At 33.0% G+C, this 25,759-nt stretch overlaps 4 protein-coding genes across 5 annotated transcripts; 2 read left to right on the top strand and 2 right to left on the bottom strand.

Annotated features, from left to right (window-relative positions):
• Positions 1 to 325: 325 nt before the first annotated feature.
• Positions 326 to 995, top strand: LOC112784196 (uncharacterized). The gene is made up of 2 exons (XM_025827321.3): positions 326 to 620; positions 751 to 995. The coding sequence occupies exons 1-2, from the start codon at positions 516 to 518 to the stop codon at positions 841 to 843; spliced, it is 198 nt and encodes a 65-aa protein (XP_025683106.1). The 5' UTR covers positions 326 to 515; the 3' UTR covers positions 844 to 995.
• Positions 996 to 11,996: 11,001 nt separating this feature from the next.
• LOC112785329 (UDP-arabinopyranose mutase 1) lies at positions 11,997 to 14,317 on the top strand. The gene is made up of 4 exons (XM_025828795.3): positions 11,997 to 12,664; positions 12,928 to 13,178; positions 13,286 to 13,454; positions 13,578 to 14,317. Exons 1-4 carry the CDS (start codon positions 12,317 to 12,319, stop codon positions 13,899 to 13,901), a joined length of 1,092 nt encoding a protein of 363 aa, XP_025684580.1. The 5' UTR covers positions 11,997 to 12,316; the 3' UTR covers positions 13,902 to 14,317.
• A 1,504-nt stretch (positions 14,318 to 15,821) lies between these two features.
• Positions 15,822 to 21,258, bottom strand: LOC112784026 (tRNA (guanine(26)-N(2))-dimethyltransferase 2). Of its 2 annotated transcripts, XM_025827114.3 has the most exons (13): positions 20,863 to 21,258; positions 20,023 to 20,370; positions 19,798 to 19,885; positions 19,474 to 19,595; positions 18,802 to 18,941; positions 18,645 to 18,717; positions 18,326 to 18,414; positions 18,093 to 18,198; positions 17,600 to 17,812; positions 17,254 to 17,448; positions 16,928 to 17,005; positions 16,217 to 16,412; positions 15,822 to 16,075 (listed from the first exon to the last, which is right to left on the bottom strand). In XM_025827114.3, the coding sequence occupies exons 1-13, from the start codon at positions 21,148 to 21,150 to the stop codon at positions 16,059 to 16,061; spliced, it is 1,953 nt and encodes a 650-aa protein (XP_025682899.1). In that variant the 5' UTR covers positions 21,151 to 21,258; the 3' UTR covers positions 15,822 to 16,058. The 2 variants fall into 2 exon arrangements, with proteins under 2 accessions (XP_025682899.1, XP_025682898.1); XM_025827113.3 differs by having other exon boundaries at positions 15,894 to 16,412.
• Positions 21,259 to 23,779: 2,521 nt separating this feature from the next.
• LOC140183262 (uncharacterized) lies at positions 23,780 to 24,817 on the bottom strand. The gene is made up of 2 exons (XM_072231294.1): positions 24,269 to 24,817; positions 23,780 to 24,112 (listed from the first exon to the last, which is right to left on the bottom strand). Exons 1-2 carry the CDS (start codon positions 24,815 to 24,817, stop codon positions 23,780 to 23,782), a joined length of 882 nt encoding a protein of 293 aa, XP_072087395.1.
• Positions 24,818 to 25,759: the final 942 nt, after the last annotated feature.

The raw sequence follows: 25,759 nt of genomic DNA, 5'->3' as shown, positions 1-25,759 counted from the left end.
AGTAATTATAATTATTTAAAAATAAAAATGAGAGAATAATATAAAGATACAAGATAATAATAGAAATAGAAAGTATTTTTTAAAAAAAAATTAATTTTAACTAAAAATCTTAAATAAAATGAAATGAAATATTTAGAATAAAAATAGAATGTTTTAAATATTAAAAATGAAATTAAAACTTTGACTAAATATTAGGAACTAAATGAGAACTATAGTCTTTAATTTTTTGTAAACTGTGATATATTTTGTTTGGTTTTGGGTCTAAATAAGAATATTGAGAAAAATGGTTCTAAAGAAATGAATATATGGATGAAGCCCATAAAATAGAATTTGGGCCGCAGGAGAGGCGAGTCTCGGAAAGGGAAGGGCGGATGACGTCGGTGCCGAAGGGTAGAATGAAATTTGACGATCTTTCTTAATAGGCAGAGTTGAAGGGAACGGAAGGATAGCAATTCCCAAAAGTGAGAAGAAGGTGCGAGTGAATCGAAGCTCAGAGAAAGGAGAAAGAAGAAAGGATGGTGAAAGTGGCCACGTATTTTGCTATGACTCTTGGAGCATTCATCTTCTGGCAGTCCATGGACAGAGTCCATGTCTGGATCGCACTTCATCAGGACGAAAAGGTTCTCCTTCTCTCCTCTCCCTTTCTTCTCCATTTTTCTCTATCTCTTCTAACTCTCACCACTTTGGCATCTCCAATTTCACTTATACACTTTCTCTTTCCGTTTTATGTTTCGAAACCCTAAATTGCAGAAGGAAAGGCAGGAGAAGGAAGCTGAGATCAGAAGAGTCAGAGAAGAATTGTTGCGCCAGCAGCAGCTCCAGAACACTCAAAAGGATTTTTGATTCCCAAAATCTTGTAATTCTTTTCCTGCCCGTTCCCGTTCCCCTTATGTTCCCCCCCAAATAATGATCACATTTTTCATATGAACTAATTCTGCGATATTCTGCTTGCCGGTGGCAATTGTTATATTATAAACCTTTGTTTTTTGTTGAAATCGCTGTTATCACTCTTAATCACTTGTTTTGTAGTAGTTATTCTAAAGACAGAAACTTCGGTACAAAAATTGTTTCCAATGCATAGCAATGGTAGTAGTAGTACTATTGGAAACTTGCCACTGTTGGTTCTAAACGCCAGATAGTAATCTATTTATCTATCTATAAGACATGAATTCTCGCGGAGCCATAGCTTATATGGAATTTTCTCGTTTTTTTTTATTTTTTTGGAAAATTTTTCTTCGATTATGTGGTCGGATGAGGGTTATGGAAGAAGTTCCGTTGCAGACGGTAAGGGATCCCTTACGCATTGTGACAATTGATTTGCAAGTATTAACTGTAGACAGGGTTTCCTTCAATTTATTCAGTATCTTTTGGGATTTACTCTAATAGTAGGTTGGGGTCTTAGTTTTGCTATGAAAGTTTCTGTAATTCATTATTGTGTATTAGTTCTTCTATTTTATTTTTTTTACTATGATGATTCGAAGGATTTTGTCCACATGGGACCTCAGATGTTTCAGAATGTAAATCAAAGGCTAAGATTGAAGACATTTGCGAGAAAGGGAACACCTACATTAGAGAGTAATATTTTTTTTATGCTTTTTAGTGTCATAGTTAAGTGGTTTTGGTATATTGTTTATATATACATTTAATACGATTTCTTTCTACGATACCTTTTGTTCTTGGTAAGGGATTAAAGGCCTCAATCTTAAGATGTCTTTATCTTTAGTGTAACTGCCATGAAATTTTCAGGCTGGGAAAATAAATACTCAACACTTAAATGTCTAGTATGATGAGAATCTTTATTTATGACAAGAAATTATCTATGGGTATTTGCTAGATATTGTTCTTTGTAAAAGTGGAAACCAGTTATGACAATCTTCTTCTCATTCCCTTGATTCATTCTTGCATATGGTGTGTAAGAATTTGGTTGTAGAGAAAACTGCAGAATTGCTTTCTATCAATGATATTAATCTACCTCTTTCACTCAAAGTAAAAGCATTATCGGAGACAGGCATGACTTGAAAGAAAAATATGCTGACCGTTCTTCAAGGGTTCACAGGAGCTGTATTTTCCACTTTTTTCTCCTTGGTTGCAATTGGTAGGAGTTGAGCCCGAGACCTTTGAGATGGGGAGGGGGTGGAATGTCGTGTGAGCTTTCAGTTTAGAAGTCCAGGGGTTTATTTGTGCATGTTTTTTTACCAAAAAAATATTTGTGCATGTTAATCCCTTAAATAATACTGTGAGCTTTACTTTTGGATTTTGGCCTGTAACTCTGGCTTGGTTCATGCAGGCGAGTACAAATTCAAGGTCTTTTGAAACTGCTGTTCAGTTTTTAGAGTCCTATTCTTGCAAGTTGCTTCCATGGTGTTCCACTCAGCAAAGCTTATATATTACATTTACTTTGTTGCTGCCCGTATTTGAGTTTTCTTTTCTAATTAGCTGATATGTGAAATTATCTGAGATTTTGCATTAGAAATAAATGGGTAAAGTGGTATAAAAGTAGACAATGATATTATGATTGATATGATAAAGTTTCAAAATGATTCGCAGGACAATTGCTTTGAACTTGGAAATTGAGAGGATGATACTCATATCAGGAAGTTAACGGAATGAATAAGAAATCAAAGGAAAACAGAGAGAATTTAGAGGTAAGATTTACCACATATTGCCTGCTTAGGAGAGCCCTCGGCAGGGTGTTTGGACACCTCTCCCTTGTGCTCTTTCCAAGCCCTGAGCTGTGAGAAGTAGTCTTGCTTTGTAAATAACTCCTCTTTTTGTTCTTTGGGCAAGTTTAAAGCAAGATAGGGTATATATAGAGATTGCTTTACTCACTGCTCTCAAGAGCGTGTCTGGCTCCCAAAGATAACAAATTTTTCTTCTAACTCATAATTTTCTTTTAAACTTTATTCTTGATGTCTCTGAAAGTTGCATTTTTTTGGCTTTTGAACTATATAGGGTAGTCTCAAATATATTTGTCTTGGTTCCAACATGCACAAACATTTACGTAATATTACAAATTTTTACGTAATATTACAAATTTTAATAAACAGTGACTTTTTATATTCTATGTACTCTATATGTACTCTATCACTCCCAAAACAAAATTACTATAATAAATTTCTCTTCCACCTTAGAATTTTCTTCTGAACTTTATTCTTGATGGTTCTGAAAGTTTGTTTTTTTTAATTTTTGAATTATGGAGGGCAGTCTCAAGTATTTATCTTGGACTCTAATATGTATAATGTTTAGCATCTTTGCAATATTACACATTTTAATACACAATGACTTATTATAAGATATGTACTCCGTGACTCTGTGTATTCGAATTGCTTCATTGACTCGAACTCTTACCTGAGCCCCAATGCAACCAGAACCCCCCTCAATTGTGGGGTTCCGCTCACCACTACGGCATAGACACTCAGCACTACACCTTATGTGAAGGCGATGGCACCCACAGTCGGTACTAGCACAGTTCTTGACTTTGCACATGCATTTATGGGCTGCTCCAAGATTCTCCGGTAGAACACTCTTATTTTCACACTTATAATATGACAGGAATACTTGGGGGTGCACGCACCCATCCTTGCATGAGCAGTCTATCACTCAGCCAACAAAATGGACTATCAATTAACTAGAGTATAAAACTTGATTTTCTACCAATTCAAAAGATAAATTCAGTTATCATTAATCAATTCGAAAATAATTATATATATTCTACCAAACATTATTTTTCTATATTTTATATCTTTCATAAGACTATGGCTAACCTTCTCTTTTGTTATTGCTATATTAATTCTTGAAAACTAATATACCTAATAAGCTCTTATTTCAGAGGAACTATGAAAGCATTATTAAATGTAATTAAGGTTATATATTAAATAGTATTTTATCTTGTTAATTAGGTATTCCTTAAGTACTTCTGAGGTACTCTGATATATATAGATGGTTAGATAGAGCATGTTTATTAAGGTTAGAGTATCTAATGTTCTTGTATATATATAGATAATAGTAATGACAAAGGGAACACAGCTTTTCATCCTCAACTGACTTTTTCTCTCTTTTCAGAACTTCCCTCTCATATGGTGCTTGCTTCACTATTTTATCATTCAACTCTGTAGGTTTAAACAGAATTTTATCATTAAATATGATAGCTTGTAACTATAATTTTTAATGCATTTTATTAATTATTATTCAATTTTTCTGTTACAGAATTTGAAAATAAATTAAATACCATCACGTCATGTGAATTTCAATATGGATTTCTAGCATAGAAGTAATGTAGTTGAATAATTATCAATATAGCCATTATTCTTGAATAAATAATGATTCATTTATTTGGAGCTTTTACGTTTAGCAGTGATACTATAAATCACCAAGCAAATTCAAATATGTTATTTGAAATATGAGTAATTGGCTCATTTTTTTATTTTTTTATTTTACAATCATTTATGTATGCTTATTTTTAACCTATCTTATTTATGTTATAATATTTTTATTATTCATCCAATATTTAATAAATAATTTTGACAAAGAGAATGTTGAGGGAGTTTACCTAAAAAGTGATGATTTGTTGAGAGCAAACAACAAAACAGAACCATAAAAGAAGAAGAAGAAAAAACAGCTAACAACACCAAAACAAAGAACGATTGAAATAGAGAATTGGATTAGAGAACCCTGGACCCCAGAAGGTGTTTGGGTTCGGTCGGTGTAGAAGAAGTAAAATTGATCTAACAATATTACAATACAATCACAACAACAACGTTGTTTTGTGTTGTGTTCTTACGTTGTTATCATCCATTAGCTGTTCTCTTCGGTCTGTAATATGTAAGAACTCAAACCCACAATCTCTAAGTAAGTATGGGAAGACTATGCTATTTGTTAACAACTACAACTTTTTTTTAATAAACTATTAGCTTATTAATATCATTGTTAACATCAATATGTGGAATGTTACAAATTTTAATACATAATGACTTCTTATAAGATATCTACTCTATATATTCCAATTACCTCACTTTTACATATCTTATCATTTCACATGTCATAATTAATCAATCTGAGAGTAAAACTCAACTTTCTATCACTCTGAGAACAAAATCGACTATAATAAGCTTCTCTTCAAACTTAGAATCTTCTTTTGAACTTTATACTTGATGGCTCCAAAAGTTGCTTTCGACTTTTGAACTATGGAGGGCAGCTCTAAGTATATTTCTCTTGGGCTCTAGTATGTACAATGTTTAGCGCAATATTACAAATTTTAATACATAGTAACTTCTTATAAAATATGTACTCTATGTATTCGAATTATTTCATTTTTACATATCTTATTATTTCACATGTCATAATCAATCAATTCCAGAGCAAAACCTCCGAGAACAAAATCGACTATAACAAGCTTCTCTTCTAACCTAAAATCTACTTCTGAACTTTATCTTTAATGACTTTAAAAGTTATTTTCTTCGATTTTTGAATTATGGGAGGCAGCTCTAAATATTTGTCTTGGACTCCAATATGTACAATATTTAGCTATTACAAGTTTTAATACAAAGTGATTTTTTATAAAATATGTACTCTATACTCGAATTGCTTCACTTTTACCTATCTTATCATTTTACATGTCATAATCAATCAATCCAAAAATAAAACTCAACTTTCTATCAATTCTAAAAACAAATTCCATTATCATCAATCAACTCAAAAATAACTACATATATTTTAACGAACATCATTTTTCTATATTCTATATCTTTCAAAAGACTATGACTAATCTTCTCTTTTGTTATGTTTATATTAATTCTTGAAAACTAATATAACTAATAAAGCTCTTGTTTTAGAAGAACTATATGATGATCATTATTAAATATGGTAGCTTGTAACCATAATTTTTAATGCATTTTATTAATTATTATTATACAATTTTTCTGTTACAAAATTTGAAAATAAATTAAACACCATCATAACATCATATGAATTTTAATATGAGGAATGTTAGGAGGTCAGTAATTTTGGTGTTTTGTAATCATCAATTAACCATCAATAATATTTTTAATGGTGTGAGATTATATCTAATGGTGAGAGATCACTTACTTTTGTTTTGATGGTTAAGTGCTGGCCAAAAAACACAAAAATTACTGATCCCTAGACTTTTCCTTTTAATATAGTTTTCTAGCATAGAAGTCATGTAGTTGAATAACTATCAATATAGCCATTATTCATGAATAAATAATGATTCATTTATTTGGAGATTTTACTTTTAGCGGTGATACTATAAATCACCAAGCAAATTCAAATATCATTACTTGAAATATGGATATATAATTGGTTCATTTTTTTATTTTCCTATTTTATAATAATTTATGTATATTTATTTTCAACATATCTTATTTATGTTATAATATTTTTATTATTCATCCAATATTTAATAAATAATTTTGGCAAAGAAATATTCTTCGATTATTTGTTAAGATTCACACAGTATTTTTTCTACCATTAATTTAAGCATATAGAATTCATTGCATAATTATTTTTTTGAATAAATACCGATATAAGAATATGACTAAATTTGGAGTTCACCATATTATTATTATTATTATTATTATTATTATTATTATTATTATTATTATTATTATTATTATTATTATTATCGGTTACTCAATATGAATTATAACTCAAACTTAATTGTTCATCCTGATGAATTATAAGTAAACCTTAAATATTATTTATTCTTAGTTTTATGTAACGGATGAGTTTAATGACTATCATTTCTATTTTGATGACTAAACTGTCATAACATACATTAATATTCTTGATCAATCTAATGTTCAATTTAAAATATTATTTATCTCTCAAAAAGAAAAATCTATAAACTTATACAAACTAATATCATATTTTATGTTCTTATTACTTCTAATATTTTATATTCTATAATTTTTATAAACTTCTTAAATACTTACTGATTTGAACTTAGAATACTTTTTGAAGTATACTTCGTCGTCATCAGACAAGAAGAGTGAAACTTAATCCCTTCAAGAATCAAAATAGGACAATGTTATCATACAAAAAAACCAAAATTTAAAGATAATAAAATAAATATTAATATAACATGCATTGTTATTATTTATGGAAGTTTAGTTTAAGAATCTTCTTTCTAAGAAGGGAAATAAAAATGAAATCATATATATTAATGGTGAATGATATTTTGTTTGACTTAGGTAGGTATCTTCCAATATGGTTAAAGGGGTCCAGTATACCAGACAAAGAGATTGATCAATTAGTCTTAACCACTAATTTAGTTATGGGCTTCACGTTCTCAAACATTACATTGCTTAGAATTTAGAACGTAAAATCTAATTACCTGTATGGATCGCAGTGTAAGAAACTTCCATTATTCCTTTCATGTGCGGTAAAGTAATCGGAATTCAGGCATTCATAGCACTTGTGACTAAAATACACATTAATATGATAAAAAAATATTTCTTTGAAGATCTTAATAAACTTTAGGAATTAGCTAGCTAAGCCATTTTGCTAATTTCATACGCTTTTCGAGTTTTTCCTCGTCATTTCCGATCCTCTGCATGAAAATACTCAAGATTATTGAATCCAACGCCACCTACCTCCCTTACATATCAACGTCATCACACTCAACCCTAACATTTACGTTACCTTTTTTTCATGATTGTCACAAATTAATTATCATAGCTACTATTTTTTTAGCCAATATTAATTAATTTTTTTAAAATTATTTTATTCATCTTAAAATATAAACTCTAAATAAAAAATTTTAAATTTTAAATTATCAATTTAAACACTAAAATTAATTAATATTAATTAATTAAAAAATTAATTTTGTGTAATTTTTTATTTCCATTCATATTATTTTTCGGTAACTTAAAAAAATATTAAGGACACTTATATATATGAGTAAATTTTTATAATAATTTCTGATATTCATGTAATTATCTGAAATAATCTTCGAGATCTAAATTTTTTTTATAATGATTTTTTAGATAGAGTTTCGAGCACTATAGTGATCCCTACGTTATTTTTTACATTAAATCAGCTGTCGAAGTGTTGATGTAGCTATCTTTTGACACGTTGAACCGTCCCAACGGTTAGGTAATTTGGATTCATTTCAATTTGATCATTTCGTCATTTTATAATCCTAATTTTAAATGTGCAGAGCATATTTTTTATCTTTTTTTTTCTTCTCCATCTCTTTATTTCTATAGAATGAAGGTATGGTTCTAATTAAATGTTCAATTAAATCAATTTGAAACTACTAAAACCATCCTTAATAGAAGTGAACAACAATTTCAATGCATCTCATAGCATTGCAGCATTATAACTAAAACAAAAATTGAATAACATAGCACTTCACCGATTAAAATCACCCTTGTATGAAGAATTAAACGATAGCTCATGTTCACAAATAAATTAATAGAAAATCCAGGAATTAAAATAAATAAAATAAAGCGAGTCTAATTTAAAATCTCAACTCACAGATTGAAGTAAACCCAACGCAACATGCATGCATGCATCAAAGTAGATGTACAAAATATTCCAATAGGAGGCAAATGAGGGGAGAACATACGAATAAATCAAAAACAAACAGTGCCTTAGTGATTGGCAGCTAAAGTTTTATGAAGCAGCTCAAAAGAACAACTAGTACAAGGGTGAGTACCTGAACTAAAGAGACAGCGAAGAAGAAAAAAAGAGATAAAGAAAAAGATGAAAAACACGCTTTGCACATTTAGAATTGTGGTTATAAAATGGGGGAGGGACTAACTTGAATCCAAATCAGAATGAATTCACGTCATCTGCCATTAAAATTGTCCAGCATGGTAAAAGAGGACACACTACAAAAAAAGTCTATGGTTATGGTGAAAAACCGTGACCATAGCTAGTGAAAAGGGTCACTATAGGTCCATGGTCATAGTTTTTGACCTATGGTCACGATTTTTTTACCGTGGCCTATTTTGTCGTGGCCATAGACCTATGGTCACTGTTTTTTTTATCTATGGTCACAGTTTCTATGGTCACAGTTGTAGTGTTCAAATTTTGGCACTTTAGGCCACCTTTTTTACCGTGACCATAGGTTGCTCTATGGCCATCCCTTTATTAAAACCGTAACCATAGCCTCTATGATCACCCCATCTTAAAATCGTGATCATAACCTTATCTATGGTCACCCCACCTACCGTGACCATAGCCTTTATGGTCATCCCTCCTTAAAACTGTGACTATAGTCTTATCTTTTCACCATGATCATAGCTTCTATGGTCACCCCACCTTAATGACGGGAGACGAGCATGACGACCCACGACGTGCAATGAACGACGCAGAAAAGCTTGTGATTCATGAGTGTACAGAGGGGTTGGAGGCGACCGGTTGGACAGTGGAGAGACTATCGGACGGTGAGAAGAATGGTAGCGACAATGGAGGCTAGGGTTGAGCACGACGGACGCGGCGGTGGTAGAGGCTAGGGCTTCCGTTTTTCTTTGGGGTCTGGGGAGAAAGAAGGAGAAAGGAGAAAGGAGGCTCTAGCGCTGGGGGCACTCGCATGCTTTCTGAATGTTCTCTAAGCGATACGACGTCATTTCATTTGAACTGGTCGGGTCATGATTCCGTTTGACCGGCCGGTTTAGCGATTTGCATCCGGTTTTTGAATCAACGGTTTTACTTAAAGAATCAAACCATAAAATCTATCAGTTTACGGTTGGACCGGTTCGACTAGCCATTTCAGTTCGATTTTCAGAACTATGCTAGTGACTGATGAGCAGAGGAGAGGGGCTGGCAACAGACGACGCTTCGACGACCACGAGGAAGAAGTTGGTGACTTGCGAATGACGAGAGGAGTTGGAGCACGACCTGAGGTGGTACTGTGCATGGCTGGGAGAGAAGGAATGGGGATTTTGGCACCAAGGGTTGTCTTCACCCTTTTTTCCTAAGGGAAGAACGACGAGCGAGGGGTTTTAAAAAAAATTTGAAAAATCGTACTCTATGGTCACCCCTCAAAACCGTGACCATAGACTTCTTTAGGTCACCCCCTAAAACTGTGACCATAGGTACCTTTAGGTCACTCTCCAAAATCGTGACCATAGACCCTTTTAGGTCACCCTTTTATAAAATCGTGACCATAAACTCTTTTAGGTCACCCCTCAAAATCGTGACCATAGACCATTTTAGGTCACCCCCAAAACCGTGACCATAGACCCCTTTAGGTCACCCCTAAAAATCGTGATCATAGACCCTTTTAAGTTACTTTTTTTTTTTGATAAACTGTGACCATAGACCATTTAAGGTCACCCCCAAAATCGTGACCATAGACCCCTTTAGGTCACTCTAAAACCGTGATCATAGACTCCTTTAGGTCACCCTTTCGTAAAACCGTGATCATAAACTCTTTTAGGTCACCCTTCAAAACCGTGACCATAGACCATTTTAGTTCACCCCTAAAACCGTGACTATAGATCCCTTTAGGTCACCCCCAAAACCATGATCATAAACCCTTTTAGGTCACCCTTTTTTGAAAAACTATGATCATAGACCATTTAAGGTTATCCTCCAAAACCGTGACCATAGACCTTTTTAGGTCACCATTTTTTAAAAAACTGTGACCATAGATCTTTTTTGGTCACCTCAAAAAACTGTGATCATACACCATTTTAGGCCACCTTTTTTTTAAAAACCGTGACCATAAGTACTCTATAGTCACTCTTTTTTAAAAAACCGTGACCATAATTTTTTTTATTATAGTAAAAAATTGTGACCATAAATTACTGTAACTAAAAAAACCGTAACTATAGACCCAAAATATTGTAGTGACATATCAACATTCCAACAACTAACTTAATGTCAGAAATAATGCAAAAATCGCTATGGTGTTCGAAACTCTATTTGAGGGATTACCATAAAAAAATTTAAATTTCAAATATTATTTTAAATCATTGCATAAATCTTAGGAATCATTATAAAAATTTGCTCCTATATACATATGCGTACACAAATTTGATATATCATTTAATTTGGTTATCTTTTATTTTCTATTTTAATATATGATAAAGGTGAAAAAAAAAAGATTAGCAGGCAGCCACGAATCCGTATTTGATATATTTATATATCACGAATAAATAATAATACGTGTTCTAAATGTTTGTAATATGAAAAATTTAAGTATTATTTAAAAATTATTAGTTTATATTTTTAGAATATTTAATTTATTTTGAATTTATTTATCTAGTTATTAAATTGGATTTTATATTTATGGGTTTAAAATTTTCTATTTTTAACTTAATAAGAAGTTATAAATATCTCATAAACTATTATACTCTTCGTATAGAGATATTCGAAGAGTGACGAGGCACTTTTTAGTTTCATGATAAAACTATGGTATGGACAAGTAAAGTTGAGTGAGTCATTCTCTTATTACTTCAGAGAATTAAAAAAAAGATTGAGTAATTCCTTTCGATTCAATTCGCAAACTACGGTATGGATAAGTTAGATTGAATGAGTTCCTTTCATATTGCATCAAAAAAATTGAATAAAAAATAAAATGATTCTCTTGGTATTTAATTTTGATATATTCTTTTTATTTTTATTTTCATTTTCAATTTATCTTTTTTTATTCAATTCCAATAATTATTTTCTTATTTATCTTTTTGTTTCGTATCAAATAATAATTTGATAACGATACATACACTTTCCGTCATCTATGGTACAAATTTGAGATTTCTAGGTTTTTTTTTTTAAGAACTAAATTGATTATTCGTGACTATTTGGACTATAATCTTAAATAAAATTATCAACACAAATCTCTCTTACATTTTTCCATTAAAAAAATCATGATTTTGAATTCCTTAATTATCTAAAAAAAAACACAATACATAATTGAATGAGAAATATCCGGTTCGTTGTTGGCTCAAAAGAGTCAAACATGTAACACACATTTCATTTCTAATTATGAACCCATCATCATGATTCATGATTTGGTTGCAAAGAGTAGACTAATACGAATATATTTCATTGGTTTAATTGATGATCTCTGATCTCTGGAATTTTACATCCACAAAGTTACCACATTACACGGCAACACCTTTGAAGGAGTCACTGGTTCAGTTTCCTTACACATTAAAAAATCCACACACACAAACACACCCCAATCTCTAAATGTTTAAAAGCCCCATACCGGTGCCGATAACTTAGGCCACTGCACATGCTTATTTCCTTCAAAAACTCATTCACTCTTCACCTTCTCTTCTCACACTTTAATTCCTTCATTCATTCACTTTCATTCTCTTCTCTCTCCAATTAAACAACAATAATGGCTAATCTAGGCCCCGCCAACACGGCCGGCACCGCCGTGACGCCGACGCCTTTGCTGAAGGACGAGCTTGACATTGTGATCCCAACAATAAGAAACCTGGATTTTCTGGAGATGTGGAGGCCGTTTTTCCAGCCATATCATCTCATCATTGTTCAGGACGGTGATCCAACCAAGACCATCAAGGTTCCTCCGGGCTTCGATTACGAGCTCTATAACCGTAACGACATTAACAAGATTCTTGGACCCAGGGCCTCTTGTATCTCCTTCAAGGACTCCGCTTGCCGCTGCTTCGGTTACATGGTTTCCAAGAAGAAGTACATCTATACCATTGATGATGATTGTTTCGTGAGTCTTCTAATCTTGTTCATTTCCTCAGCTTTCATCTTTTGGATCGGTCTTAATTGTCCTCTTATTTTTTGTTCTAAATACGTGTCAATGGAACCTTGTATGGATCACGATTTGACTCAATTTGACTTATGATTGATTTTTTTTTGAAACTAAATAAGGTGTTAAATATTTTGGAATCAAACTGATTCATGCGCGATCTAAAGATCTCATCACCTATCTGGATTTATCATGTATTTATCATCTGTTTACTACTTAATTAGGTTGCAAATGATCCATCTGGAAAGGCGATCAATGCACTTGAGCAGCACATAAAGAACCTTCTGTGTCCATCAACACCTTTCTTCTTCAACACGCTCTATGAGCCTTACAGAGAAGGTGCAGATTTCGTGCGCGGCTACCCTTTCAGTCTTCGCGAAGGTGTACCCACTGCTGTCTCTCATGGTCTCTGGCTCAACATCCCGGATTATGACGCTCCTACACAGCTTGTCAAGCCTCTCGAGAGGAACACCAGGTGTGTATCTACCATTCATTTTTATACAGTCGTGCAATCAAATATATTCATTTCGATAACCATTCAAATAGTAGTTATAAAACTTTTGTAATATGATAATGCACAAGGTATGTTGATGCTATTTTGACGATTCCGAAAGGAACATTGTTCCCAATGTGCGGAATGAACTTGGCCTTCGACCGCGATCTCATTGGACCGGCAATGTACTTCGGTTTGATGGGTGATGGCCAGCCCATCGGACGCTACGACGACATGTGGGCTGGCTGGTGCTGCAAGGTGCATTTTTCTTATCATTTTCATCTCTTCTTTTTTTCTCGAGAGTTAGATGATTTGACATATTTGACTAAATTGTTGATTTTATTAGTTAGTGTAATTTATTATGATAATTGTTGTTAACAGGTGATCACGGACCACTTGGGGCTGGGAATCAAGACTGGACTTCCGTACATCTACCACAGCAAGGCAAGCAACCCATTTGTGAATCTGAGGAAAGAGTACAAAGGAATATTCTGGCAGGAAGATATCATCCCGTTCTTCCAGAACGTTGTTCTCCCAAAAGAATGCACAACTGTTCAGAAATGCTACATTGAACTCTCCAAGCAAGTCAAAGAGAAGCTCTCAAAGGTTGACCCTTACTTTGACAAGCTTGCAGATGCAATGGTTACATGGATTGAAGCTTGGGATGAACTTAACCCTCAAAAGCCAACCACTGCCAAAGCATAGAAAATTAATCATATGAATAATAATAACAACTTTGCCAAACAGAGCCACCCACTATATGTTAATTAAAACTTTAGTCCTTTTTCTTAAATAAAGTATTTACTCTCTTCATCACTTAGAATTTGCAGCATTGCAGCCTGCAATTCACTTTTTTTCTTATTTTTTTCGTAACTTCTTGCTTTGAGATTAGAAGCAATAAAGTACAATGGTCTAGGGAGCTGTTTTTATTTTTTATTTTTTATTTTTTTGTTATTTTTCTTATTGTACCTTTTGCTTAATGAGTAGTTCGGGAAGGGCCCTTATACATGTGGCAGCACCGAGTTCCATGTGAGGCAAGTTCATCGGAAGAAAATTAATGTATTGTTCATTTTTATTACCGAGTAAGAATCAATAGTAATTGAAATTAACAGTTGTGTTCAGATTTCAGCTTTCATAATGAACCAATGGTAAACATATCAAGCAAAGAAATTAGATATTTTAATTTTAAATCTGATAAATTTTTAGTGCCACGAAATCTGCATTGTCATTGGTATAAACCTTAAAATTTACGGAAAATTAATCCTAAGAAACATGTAAGATAAAATAATAACCCCCTAATCCAAAATTTCAAAAACCCCAAATCTCTAAATTCAGCCACCCTAAATTTCTCTCCGTGTATCTCAAATAGTACCTCCTTCAACATTATTATTTATAGGTTTAATTATTCTATTGACTCCTATAATTTTACTAAATTTACAATTAGATTTTTATATATTTTTTTAATTGAGTTTTTATATTTTTTTTTTAATTTTGTAATTAAATCTTTTTTATGTTAAAAATATTAAAATTAACAGAATATTTTTCTAAAAAAACATATGGTCAAAAATATAATTAAATTCTTAATTGTAGATACATTTAATTTGCAGAACAAATATTCAATTAACTCTTAACATTTTTTATACTAAAAATGATCTAATTACAAAATTAAAAACAATGTAGAAACTCAATTAAACAGAAAAAAAAAATATAAAAACCTAATTAAAAATTTGATAAAACTATAAGAACCAATAGAATAATTAAATCTTATTTATACGCACGCATCTATATATGAATCCATGGATACTGCTGATTAATATATAGCAACTATTCTTTTTATGAGATTTATTCCCACAGCTCTTATTGTAATTTAGCCATGAGTAATTAAAATAGAGAATCCAAGGAATTTAAATGACAGAGAGAGATAACTAGAGGCTGAATTGAGCTTGCTTTGATGGCCTAGCCTGAATACAAACATTATATATATATATATATGGTAAAGTACTAAATTGGTCTTCTACGTTTGAACATAATTCTGTTTTGGTCCTTAAGGTTTAAAGTGTCCTATTTGAATTCAAAAAATGTTTATTTAGCTTTAATGTAGTTCCACCGTGAGATCAAATATAAATAATTAACAGAATTTTCCACATAACAACAGTACAAGAACAAGATTAATAATCTAAAGAACAAGTTCGAACAAGTACAAACTCCAGAGGCACAAGATCAACCATGAATGCATCAATACATTTATTTATTATTCTCTTTAATACTATAGAAAATATTTCATTTAAATTGTAAAAAAAATGATAAATAAATATATTGATACATCCACAATTGATTTTGTACTGTCATGTAGGATATTCCATTGTTCTTATAATGCTTTCATGTAGGATATTCCATGAAACTTTTTTGAATTCAAATAGGACATTTTAAACCTTAAAGACCAAATGCTTTCATATAGGATATTCCATGAAACTTTTTTGAATTCAAATAGGACACTTTAAACCTTAAAGACCAAAACAGGAGTACGCCCAAACATAGGGAACCAATTTAGTACTTTACTCTCTCTCTCTCTCTATATATATATATAAAAGAGAGAGAGAGAGAGAAAGAAAGAGAGAGAGAGACTTCTTGCTGAAAAACATGGTTGCCATGCAAGTCACTAGAAAAAATATCTATTTTATGAAACAACAATACATATTCCCCTAAAAAGGAATTATTGTTCCACATAATACAATTTCCATACATTAAAAAAAAAATCAGATCCAAAAATCTAACATAACGCAAAGTGCCTTGATCTTGCCACAGCATTTTCCTGTAAATTGTTAAATGATGAACAAGGCACAACTACACAGTCCTCTCTATCTACTTCACCTCACTTTCTGCAAAATTTAGTGAAAACAAATGCTTTCTTTAATAACAAAAAATATATATTTCCAGGATCATGAGAACTGAAACATTAATTTCAAGAATCTCATTTTTTAGCTAAGATGTGATATCATTCTCGGTCTTCGGCTTCTTACTTTTAGGTTCTTCATCATCTTCATGGTTGAGAGCTCCATTAACCGCTGCTGGACCTAATAGAGAGACGTGTTTGCTAGTAATTTGACGTCCTGCCCTAAGTTTTGGACCCCAGTGTCTTTCTGGATTAGGAAGAAAGCGAACAACCTTCTTCGCTTGTGCCTTGCTAAGTGATGATATTGCCCTAGCAAAACTAGCCTGAAAGGGACACACACCAATATTAGTTTTTCATAATTCAAGCAGGATCATAGGATAGGCCAGGTCAGGTCAGGTAAAAACAATGTAAAACTCTAGGATAAGACCAACTTCCTAGAATTTATGACCTAAACACGCTCCAAGATATATGCCGACATAACTAGAAACGACAGGTCTCAATTTTGCAGATTAAATACATATATCAGTATTTTATGGTTATGAAAGACATGAACTAATTAGATGTCCAAGTTGGCACACTAGGGCATGCTTGCTAAAATAATACAAAGTTCAGCCAAGAGTTCTATATTCTAAACGATATCCTTCATATTTGCTACTTCTGATTCTTCTATTTCCCCGGCCAAATGAACTTGTGCACACATCATTCACATACATGTATCAGTTATATACTACCCCTAACTTGATTAAACAACCACCAAAAAGCAAATAATTGCTTGTGAGGAGAAGAGAGAATAATGCTACATTTTAGCCAAGAACAAAAGTTGACAGGCTAGATGTACCTGAAGAACAGGTTCCTTAGCAAGTATGACACTCCCTGGTTGATCTGCTGGCTGAGCTTTCACAGGATGATTCTTTACCTATAATTGAAGGGATCAGTGACCAAGAACTGAAAAGGCAATCATTTCCAATGCCTTTCCCAAAATCAACCCCCACCTTCTCCTTCTCTCTTTTTCTACCGGAACCATTAAAAAACAAATAATAAAGGAAAGAGCATTTTATATACAAAAGTCACTCCCATATTATAAAATCATATTTCGCAGGAACCAGAGACTGGATCTGTACCAAACAAAAAAGTAAGACAGCAAGAATGATGTTAATCTCTTACCCAACAGCGCATTATATCCCAAATAACATCCATGGGTGCATCTGATTTAAGCCCCAATGGATTAACATGAGTTCCAGATATACGATAGCCTGCATTGATCACTGCAGAACGGAACATAACTGCCGAAGGAGAAGTGCATTTAAGGGTTGCACAGAGGTTGTGCAGACTCAAAAACAGGGGAACATCTGTCAATTCCTGAAAATATTACAATTATCAAATATTAGAATTGGAATAACTATACAAAGAAGAAATTTCTACCACAAGGTTTTCAACTGGAATTAGTCGCATTAGCACACACATCTTAGTCATATCACATCATGTCAAAATAACAAACTGAAAATAAAACCTCAGATATGGTAGTCAACACAGCAGATATGCGATCATAAGCAGGATATCTGTTCTTCATGGATTTCACATCTGCCAGTATAGAACCCACCCAATCTTGATCATGGATTGGAGCAGACCATATAGGGCCACCCATAGTGAATTTTTTCCCGCAATCACTGCATTCTTGAGGAACTACAGGACCAAAGCCAGGTAAATATCTGACACTAGTATTCTGAAAAATGGGAAAATGAAAATAAGTCCCCCTTCAAGATATAAAATTTATATTCAATCAAAATAAAGCAATATACTTAAATGGCCATGACAACACGCACAAACACACAACAAACAGAAATGAACATTCACCATAACCCCATATCGGTAATGCTTTGCAAAAGAAATGACATTTAAAAAAGGTTCAAAATCCCAACAAAAATTAACCATCCCAAGCACAAAAAAGAAGCCACTGGGAAAGAACTAAACAGTTTTTCCTTTCATTGCAACAGGATACATACCTTGGAAATGGTCCTCCCAATGGGCTGCAAATGGAAAGAGTCACAACCAGTGCACTGATAAACATATGAAAGCTTTAGGGGAGTGTTTTTCATTGCACTGGCAGAACTGCAACCAATTATTTCATCTTAGTTGGGATAACAGAATCAAGCAACCTTGTGGAATCATTATCCAAGATAATAACAACTTATAAACTATTTACCATAAGTAAAAAACACACACTAAGAGGACTTACGTGTATATGCGAACAAAAACACGAACGTAAAAGTCCATCTGAACAGATAGCACAGGAACAATATATCGCTTGTAACGATTAGCATGACTCTGCATTAAATGACAAACAAACATATTATACGAATTTGTATGAATAAAAATAACAGTGACGTGAGAGATTAACAGATATTCAAGTGATATAAGAAATTTAGTTGAAATTCTGGCAGGTGAGTTTTTATAAGTGAGTTGAAAATTTGTATGCCTATGTTTAAAACATCAGATGTTAGTTGAAAATAAATTTAGTTTATATTAAATTTTCTTTGTATAGAACTTCAATGTACCTCAATGGAAGCCAGAAGGATCCTCAGAGCCATTTCATGACAATATTTTCCTCTCAGTGGGTATGATCCATATCTATATGGCAATTGTAAGGTTAGTACAGTAATTAAAACTATTATTGAATTAAAAGTTTATAATTAATACCAGTATCAACATTACTTTGAATAGCAGACCTCCCCATTTGCCCCACAGAGCACTGCCATGTCTGTTGCAGTGCACATCAGGATACCTCCATCAGCAACAGATTGAACTGCTGAATCCAAAAACACAGAAGGTGAACCATATGGATCAAGATCAACCTGAAAATACAGAAACACAGAGACCATAAAAACTTATTTACTTTCAAAAAATAAAAACAAAACTTTATTAAATTGCTACAAATAGAAAATAGAATGAACTTAGTTATTATTGCAGGGTCACAAGTCAGGGAACAGTATTATATAGATGTTGAACAAGACACAACTACACAGTCCTCTCTATCTACTTCACCTCACTTTCTGCAAACTTTAGTGAAAACAAATGCTTTCTTTAATAATATATATATATATTTCCAGGATCTTGAGAACCGAAACATTAATTTCAAAAAATATATTTATTGAATTGCTTCAAATAGAAAATAGAATGAACTAAGTAACAAGTAACAAATAGAAAATAGAATGAACCTAATAACAAGTAACAAAAAATATATATTTATTAAATTGCTTCAAATATTATTGCAGGGTCACAAGTCAGGGAACAATATTATATAGATGTTGAACAAGTAACACTAAATAGAATAAGAATAATTTTCAATGGAAAATACATATATAAAACTTAGTAACATCCACTTACCACATCAAATTCTTTAGGGTGGGTTAGCATATATACACGAGCATCAACATGATGAGACTCCACTTTTGAAATTGCAACTGACCCATTAAATTTGATATTCCTTCTGCAAGCTTCCACAGAAACTGTCAGGAGCATAAGTTATGGTTAAGCACTGAGATGCACATACTTAATGATCAAACAAGACAGAGATCTCAACTCTCAAACAAAAAGTAGGTATCATAGCTACACAGAGTAGACCATTGACACAAGTACAGATTTCCAATGTTTTCTTATAAGGCATTACAGAAGATATATTTTTATATAAACTGAAAGTCCTTGAAGCACCTATATCATTGTCCAGAGCAACAACCTGACCAATCCCTTCTACTTCACGAGCATATCTTAGAGACCTTAACCCAGAAGCAGACAATGCCTGTATACAAGAACAAAAAAGAAGTCATACAGATGATACTTGTTCTACAATTGAGTTGCAGAGAATATGGTATACATATAAAATGGGGGAAAAAAGTGAATATAATGCTATGATGATAAGAACAAGTTAGGGAAAACCTCAAGAACCCTTGGTGGCTTCAGTTCCACATGTCCTTTCCCTTCTGTGAGATCAGTCTGCTCTCCTGCACTACTGCAGTCTTCTGCAATTTTGGCTGATCCCTTTACGCTACTGCATGCTTCTAATTCCTCAGGAGATGTATTTTCCTCCCCTTCACATTTTCCATTAGATTCATGATTTTCTGACGGAGTTTCTCGAGGTACATCCTCTGCTTCCTCCTTTACAGATTCATTTTCAGTTGCTTTTTGTGTCCCTTTCTTTCTCTTGGACAACGTTGCTTCATGCTCTTGCTCCCGTCTTGATATAAATTCTCTCAAAACAGTAATCGATATATCCCTGTTATTAACCTGATGATAATTTATAAACCAGAAGCATAACATATTAGCATCGCTCCAAAACCACAACATCTAACAAAGCATTAAAGCTAGGAATAAAATAAAATAAAATTTTCCGCTCAACATTTCCAGTTTCCACTCAAACAAAGGCATTAAAACTGTAAAACATAACAAAAGGAAATGATCAACGGAATTAGCTCCAAAATCAAACCATCCTTAGTAATTCAATTCAACTAATAAGCACAGAAGCATAGAAAAACATCTCAAACAACTTGAACTTTATATTCAGAAGCTAAATTTAAGGTTCTAATTGAGGTCCACATTTTCATCCCTCCCCAGTATTTTTCTACAATGAACACTACTTAGCTTCCCAAAAACCATTGAACGTCCAATCAGGGGGGAAAAAGTCTAATTGAAAACCAAAAAACTTCAAAGGTTCTCAATTCTCGTATTTTAAAGTCAAAATAACAGAAACTCAAATTAAAAAGAAAAAAACATTGGGACCTGAGTTTTATTATAGAAGACTTCGTTCTTGGCATGCATGAGAATCTCAGCTTCTCCTTCCTTAATAATTTTATAATCATTGAGATCGGTCGACATTGTTGAGCTAATATAATGCAAAATCGAATTCAGAGTATGCTCCTTCTGCTGTTCCTGGCAGTTTACTTGTTCTGTGGTTATGGCGCTGAAAGAAGAACAATATTTCAGGAGAGAGAAGTGGTTTATTGCTGTTATCGTGGAAGTGTAAAGCTTCAGTTGCAATTTCAGAAAACGACCTTCCGCAAACAGCATAAGGAGTTAATTCTATGCATTGCAATTCAAATGTGTAACTGCCAGAAAACCCTACGAAAGAATTTTTAAACGAAACGTTTCTTTTCTCTTAAACCCTAACCGGTGTGCATCGGGGACAAATAGGGAAATATCTTAATAACTATCTATCTATTTTTATTTATTAATTAATTAATTATCATATTATATATTGTTCTTGAACAACTTTAGTAAATCCTCTTGGATAGCCCAATCAGTTATAATCCAAATGGCATAATCTCTCCCTATTTATCTAAGAGGTCGTGAATTCGAATTTCTCTATCTTTAGTAAAAAAAAAAAAAAAAAATCCTCTTATATAGCTTGTTCACTTTGAAATGATTTCGAATTCTCTTAGTTAGATGAGTTATACTTAGATTGAAGAGAAATATAGTGTGTAGATACAGAAAAAAAAAAGTTTAGATATTTAAATTAGTATTTTGGTTGTAGGAGCCATTCAAATAAAAATATTTAAAATATTTTTTAAGATATTTTTTAGTAATTAAAATTTAATACATATAATCGATTAAATTATATTATTTTTATTAAAATTATATCAAATAAATTGATTTGGCCAAAAAATTGGTAAACCAAACCTTGAATCGATCTAAATTAATATTCTTTTTTATAGAAAATGACTATAATAATTCTATTATAAAAAATGACTAAAATACTCTTATAATAATAATAATAATAATAATAATAATAATAATAATAATAATAATATTTTTGTTATTTTTTATAATAGGAATATTGTAGTTATTTTTTATAAAAATACTAATTTAGACAAATTTAAGGTATAATTTATTAATTTTTTGATAAATCAATTTATCTAATTTAATTTTAACAAAAATAATATAATTTAATTAATTATATGTATTAAATTTAATTACTAAAAATTATTTTTAAAAATTTGAGTGATTCCTTTTTGTATCTTATGTAAGTTAATATTGGGTTTAAAAATATACTTCCTCCTTATAAGATATTACCTTTTTATAGAAGCTGCGAAAATATAATTATTAGACGGATACAGATGAGTCATAAAGATTATAAATTATATCTAAATTATAACGTTGATTTTATAATAAAAACTGAATTATAGAAAAATAACTACTAAATTATAACGGGCAAATCATAGGAATTTTTTTTATTTAAATTAAAAATATATAATATTTACCAATTTAAATAAATCGTATAAGTATTTACTAAAATATATTTTGGGTCACATCTCGAATGTAGTGGATAAATCACACTAAAAGCGTATTTCGGATGCACTGTTATCGTATTATGATATGCCACGTACCAGTCATATATCGGATGCACCCGAGATATGAATAAAATTAGATCTCGGATATAGTGCATCTGAGATATGACTTTAATAAGCCTAAACCCACTGCATCCGAGATATACACATTTTTGTTGATCAGGGACAGTGCATTCGAGGTACGATTTGGGCCATATATAAACCCACAACATCCGAGAACAGCGTAGATTGACTTCATTTTTTTCAAACTTTTGAGATGTGTGATTTTGAGAATCTTCATGAGTTATGGCCCCAAGCATATGTCCGCACGGGAGACATTAATAGACTGAATGATACTTGGCACGTAGCTGGAGCGTTAGACTTTGATGTTAGTGTTTTATGGTTTTTTTTTTTTTTAAATATTTACACGTCTATTTAGATCGGTAAATGTTATATTTTTTAATTTAAAATCTGTATTTAATAGGTTTTTGTAAATTTATATAATTATCTTATAATGCGTTTAGGGTGTTAGTTTTAGTGGCTCAGAAATATATATATATATATATATATATATATATATATATATATATATATATATATATATATATGTTACATTTAATGTAAACGCATAGGTAGGTGTATTATAAGTTGTAGTACTATTTAGGAACAGTTAATGGTTTAGATATAACTAATATGTGTTAGTTATCTGTTTTGGGAATTGCAGCGACCACAAAAAGCGTCTCTATAAGGATATTATTTTATCTGCTACTGCCTTCGGTATTTTGTACAAGCTGAGATAGTAAATACGCAGGCTATCAAGAACAGATTTAATGAGAACCAACTTATCCGCTTTATTTAGAGACTTTGCTTTCCACAGACTTAGCTTTTCTTCTACCTTGTCAATCATTGGTTTCCATGTCTTGACCAGCCTCGGATTTGTCCCAAGAAAAATGCCAAGATATCTGATGGGTAAATACGCCTCTTTACACCCTAACAGTCGACACATTTGTCGTGCCCAACTCTGCTCACAATTAACTGGGATCAAGCTGGACTTGTCAACCTGACATCATCTCAAAGCAGCACAACAACCGCTTATAGTTTCTGATCGTCTCTTCTTCAGAAGGGCAAAAAAGTATAGTATCATCCGCAAACTGCAAATATGACAACTCAATGTTATCCCTTCCAACCAACAACAGAGTAATGCGTCCATTCCGCACCGCCTCTCTAATCATCCATCCACAACAAGCACAAATAGAAAGGAAGAAAGAGGATCCCCTTTGTAGACCCCTTTCCATTCTGAAGGGCTTAGAGGGAGAGCCATTCATTAGGACTGACATAGACGCAGAACACACACACTCCTTTATCCACTCCCTTCATCTACGACCAAATCCCATCTTTTGCAAAACAATATCCACAAAACTCCACTTGACTCGATCATAAGCCTTTTGAAAGTCTAGTTTAATAATTGTCGAGTTCTTTTTCCTCAACTTCAGCCACTGCACAGTTTCACATGCAATCAAAGCCCCATCATGTATCTTCCTACCCTGCACAAAAGCACTCTGTGTTTCTCCTACCAACCCTGGCATTATCTTCCGTATCCTCCGAATTAGGATCTTTGATATAACCTTATAAACACAACCCACCATACTAATCGGCCTAAGGTCCTTGATTTCTTTAGCTTCGACAAACTTTGGTGCCAAAGCCACCTAAGTAACATTCGCATCCCTAGGTAAAACAGCTAACTGAAAGAATTCCATCATGGCTGCAGTGAACTCCCCACCAACATCCTCCCAACACTTCTTAATAAAATTCATATTATACCCATCACTACCTGGTGCCTTAGTTGACTCATAATCCTAAACTGCATCCTTAATTTTCTCATTAGACGGCATCCATTCCAACTCTGCTGCCTCCTCCTCAGTTATCCGATTAACCAACACATCACAGAACCCTATCACCGGCGAGGTATCCTGATGATATAAATTCTTATAAAAGTATCTGATAGCAACCTTAATCCTTGCTTGATTTCTCACTATCCTCCCATGAATCAGTAAGGACTCAATCCGATTGTTCCTCCTTCGAGCTGAGGCTAGATTATGAAAATAGCGGGTGTTCTTATCCATCTCCTTGGCATGCCTGGATCGCGACATCTGCTTCCAATGTAACTCTTTTCTGATATACCATTTCTTACAAGAGCTCACCGGCGCCCTCCTTCTTGCTTCCACAGTTCCATCAACAACTCCATTGCTAACCATATCATCTACTTTCTTTATCTCTTCTTCAAACTTCATAATTTTCATATCCATGTCCCTAAAATTCTCCTTATGCCATTTACTCAGCGAGACTGTCAAAGCCTTCATCTTGTCAATGAATTGTAGGTCACCCAAATTCCTCCACTCCTCCTTTACCATCCTCAAGAAACCCTCATGAGTAAACCAAGCATCTAGACTCCAAAAAGGTCTCGACCCCCCTCACAATCTTGTGAAATCCACAATCAATGAACAGTGGTTTGATAAACCTCTCGGACCTCCTCTAAGCCTTGTTTCAAGAAACTCTTCTAACCCTTCCAAACTAACCAGAGCTCTATCAATGCGGCTACACAACTGACTCTTGAACCATGTGAACATACGATCAGCAAGTGCAAGGTCCAAAAGCTCCATATCTTAAATCCAAGATTTAAACTCAGCTGCAGTCACTGTCAAAGTGGTAGCTCCTTTCCTCTCTTCCACTTGAACAACCTCGTTAAAGTCCCCCAAATAATAAAAAGGTACTTGACAAAGCCCAGATAAAAAGCTTAGCCCGTCCCACACGACAAGCTTCTCTTTCCTTTGGTGCACACCATACACTAAATTGAAAGCACACTTAAAATTATTTTTTAGCACCACGCCATCCACACACAACCATCTCTCCCCTTCATAACAGTTGCTCCTCTGAAAAATCGTTTTATCCCACATCAACAACAGCCCATTAGAAGCACCTGCCAACCCCACGTACTCTCATGCATCCTACCACATTATTTCCCCACAGTTGCACTACATCATATTTGGTTACTATCTCTTTCTTTGTCTCTATTAAACCTAACATATTCAACTAAAATTTTCTCCTAAAACTCTTTACCATACTCAATTTTCCAACTCCTCCCAAACCCCTAACATTCCAAGAACTAAAAATTATTTTAAACCAATTGTACACACTTTTTTGCGATTTTTCAGCCGACTTCTTCTTGCCTTTTCCTTCTATTTAGCTTGCTTTTTCTTCTGCGCAATTGCCTCATTTGTGCTTGGAGTATAGCCATAATATCATCTTCCTCATTATACTAAACTGCTCCAGATTCCACTGCCAACTCCCTTGCC

Source organism: Arachis hypogaea, chromosome 20 (assembly GCF_003086295.3).
Source record: "Arachis hypogaea cultivar Tifrunner chromosome 20, arahy.Tifrunner.gnm2.J5K5, whole genome shotgun sequence".
Classification (NCBI taxonomy): domain Eukaryota; kingdom Viridiplantae; phylum Streptophyta; class Magnoliopsida; order Fabales; family Fabaceae; genus Arachis; species Arachis hypogaea.
Note: the sequence above shows the minus strand (reverse complement) of the source record. Positions and strands in the feature narration are given on the sequence as shown.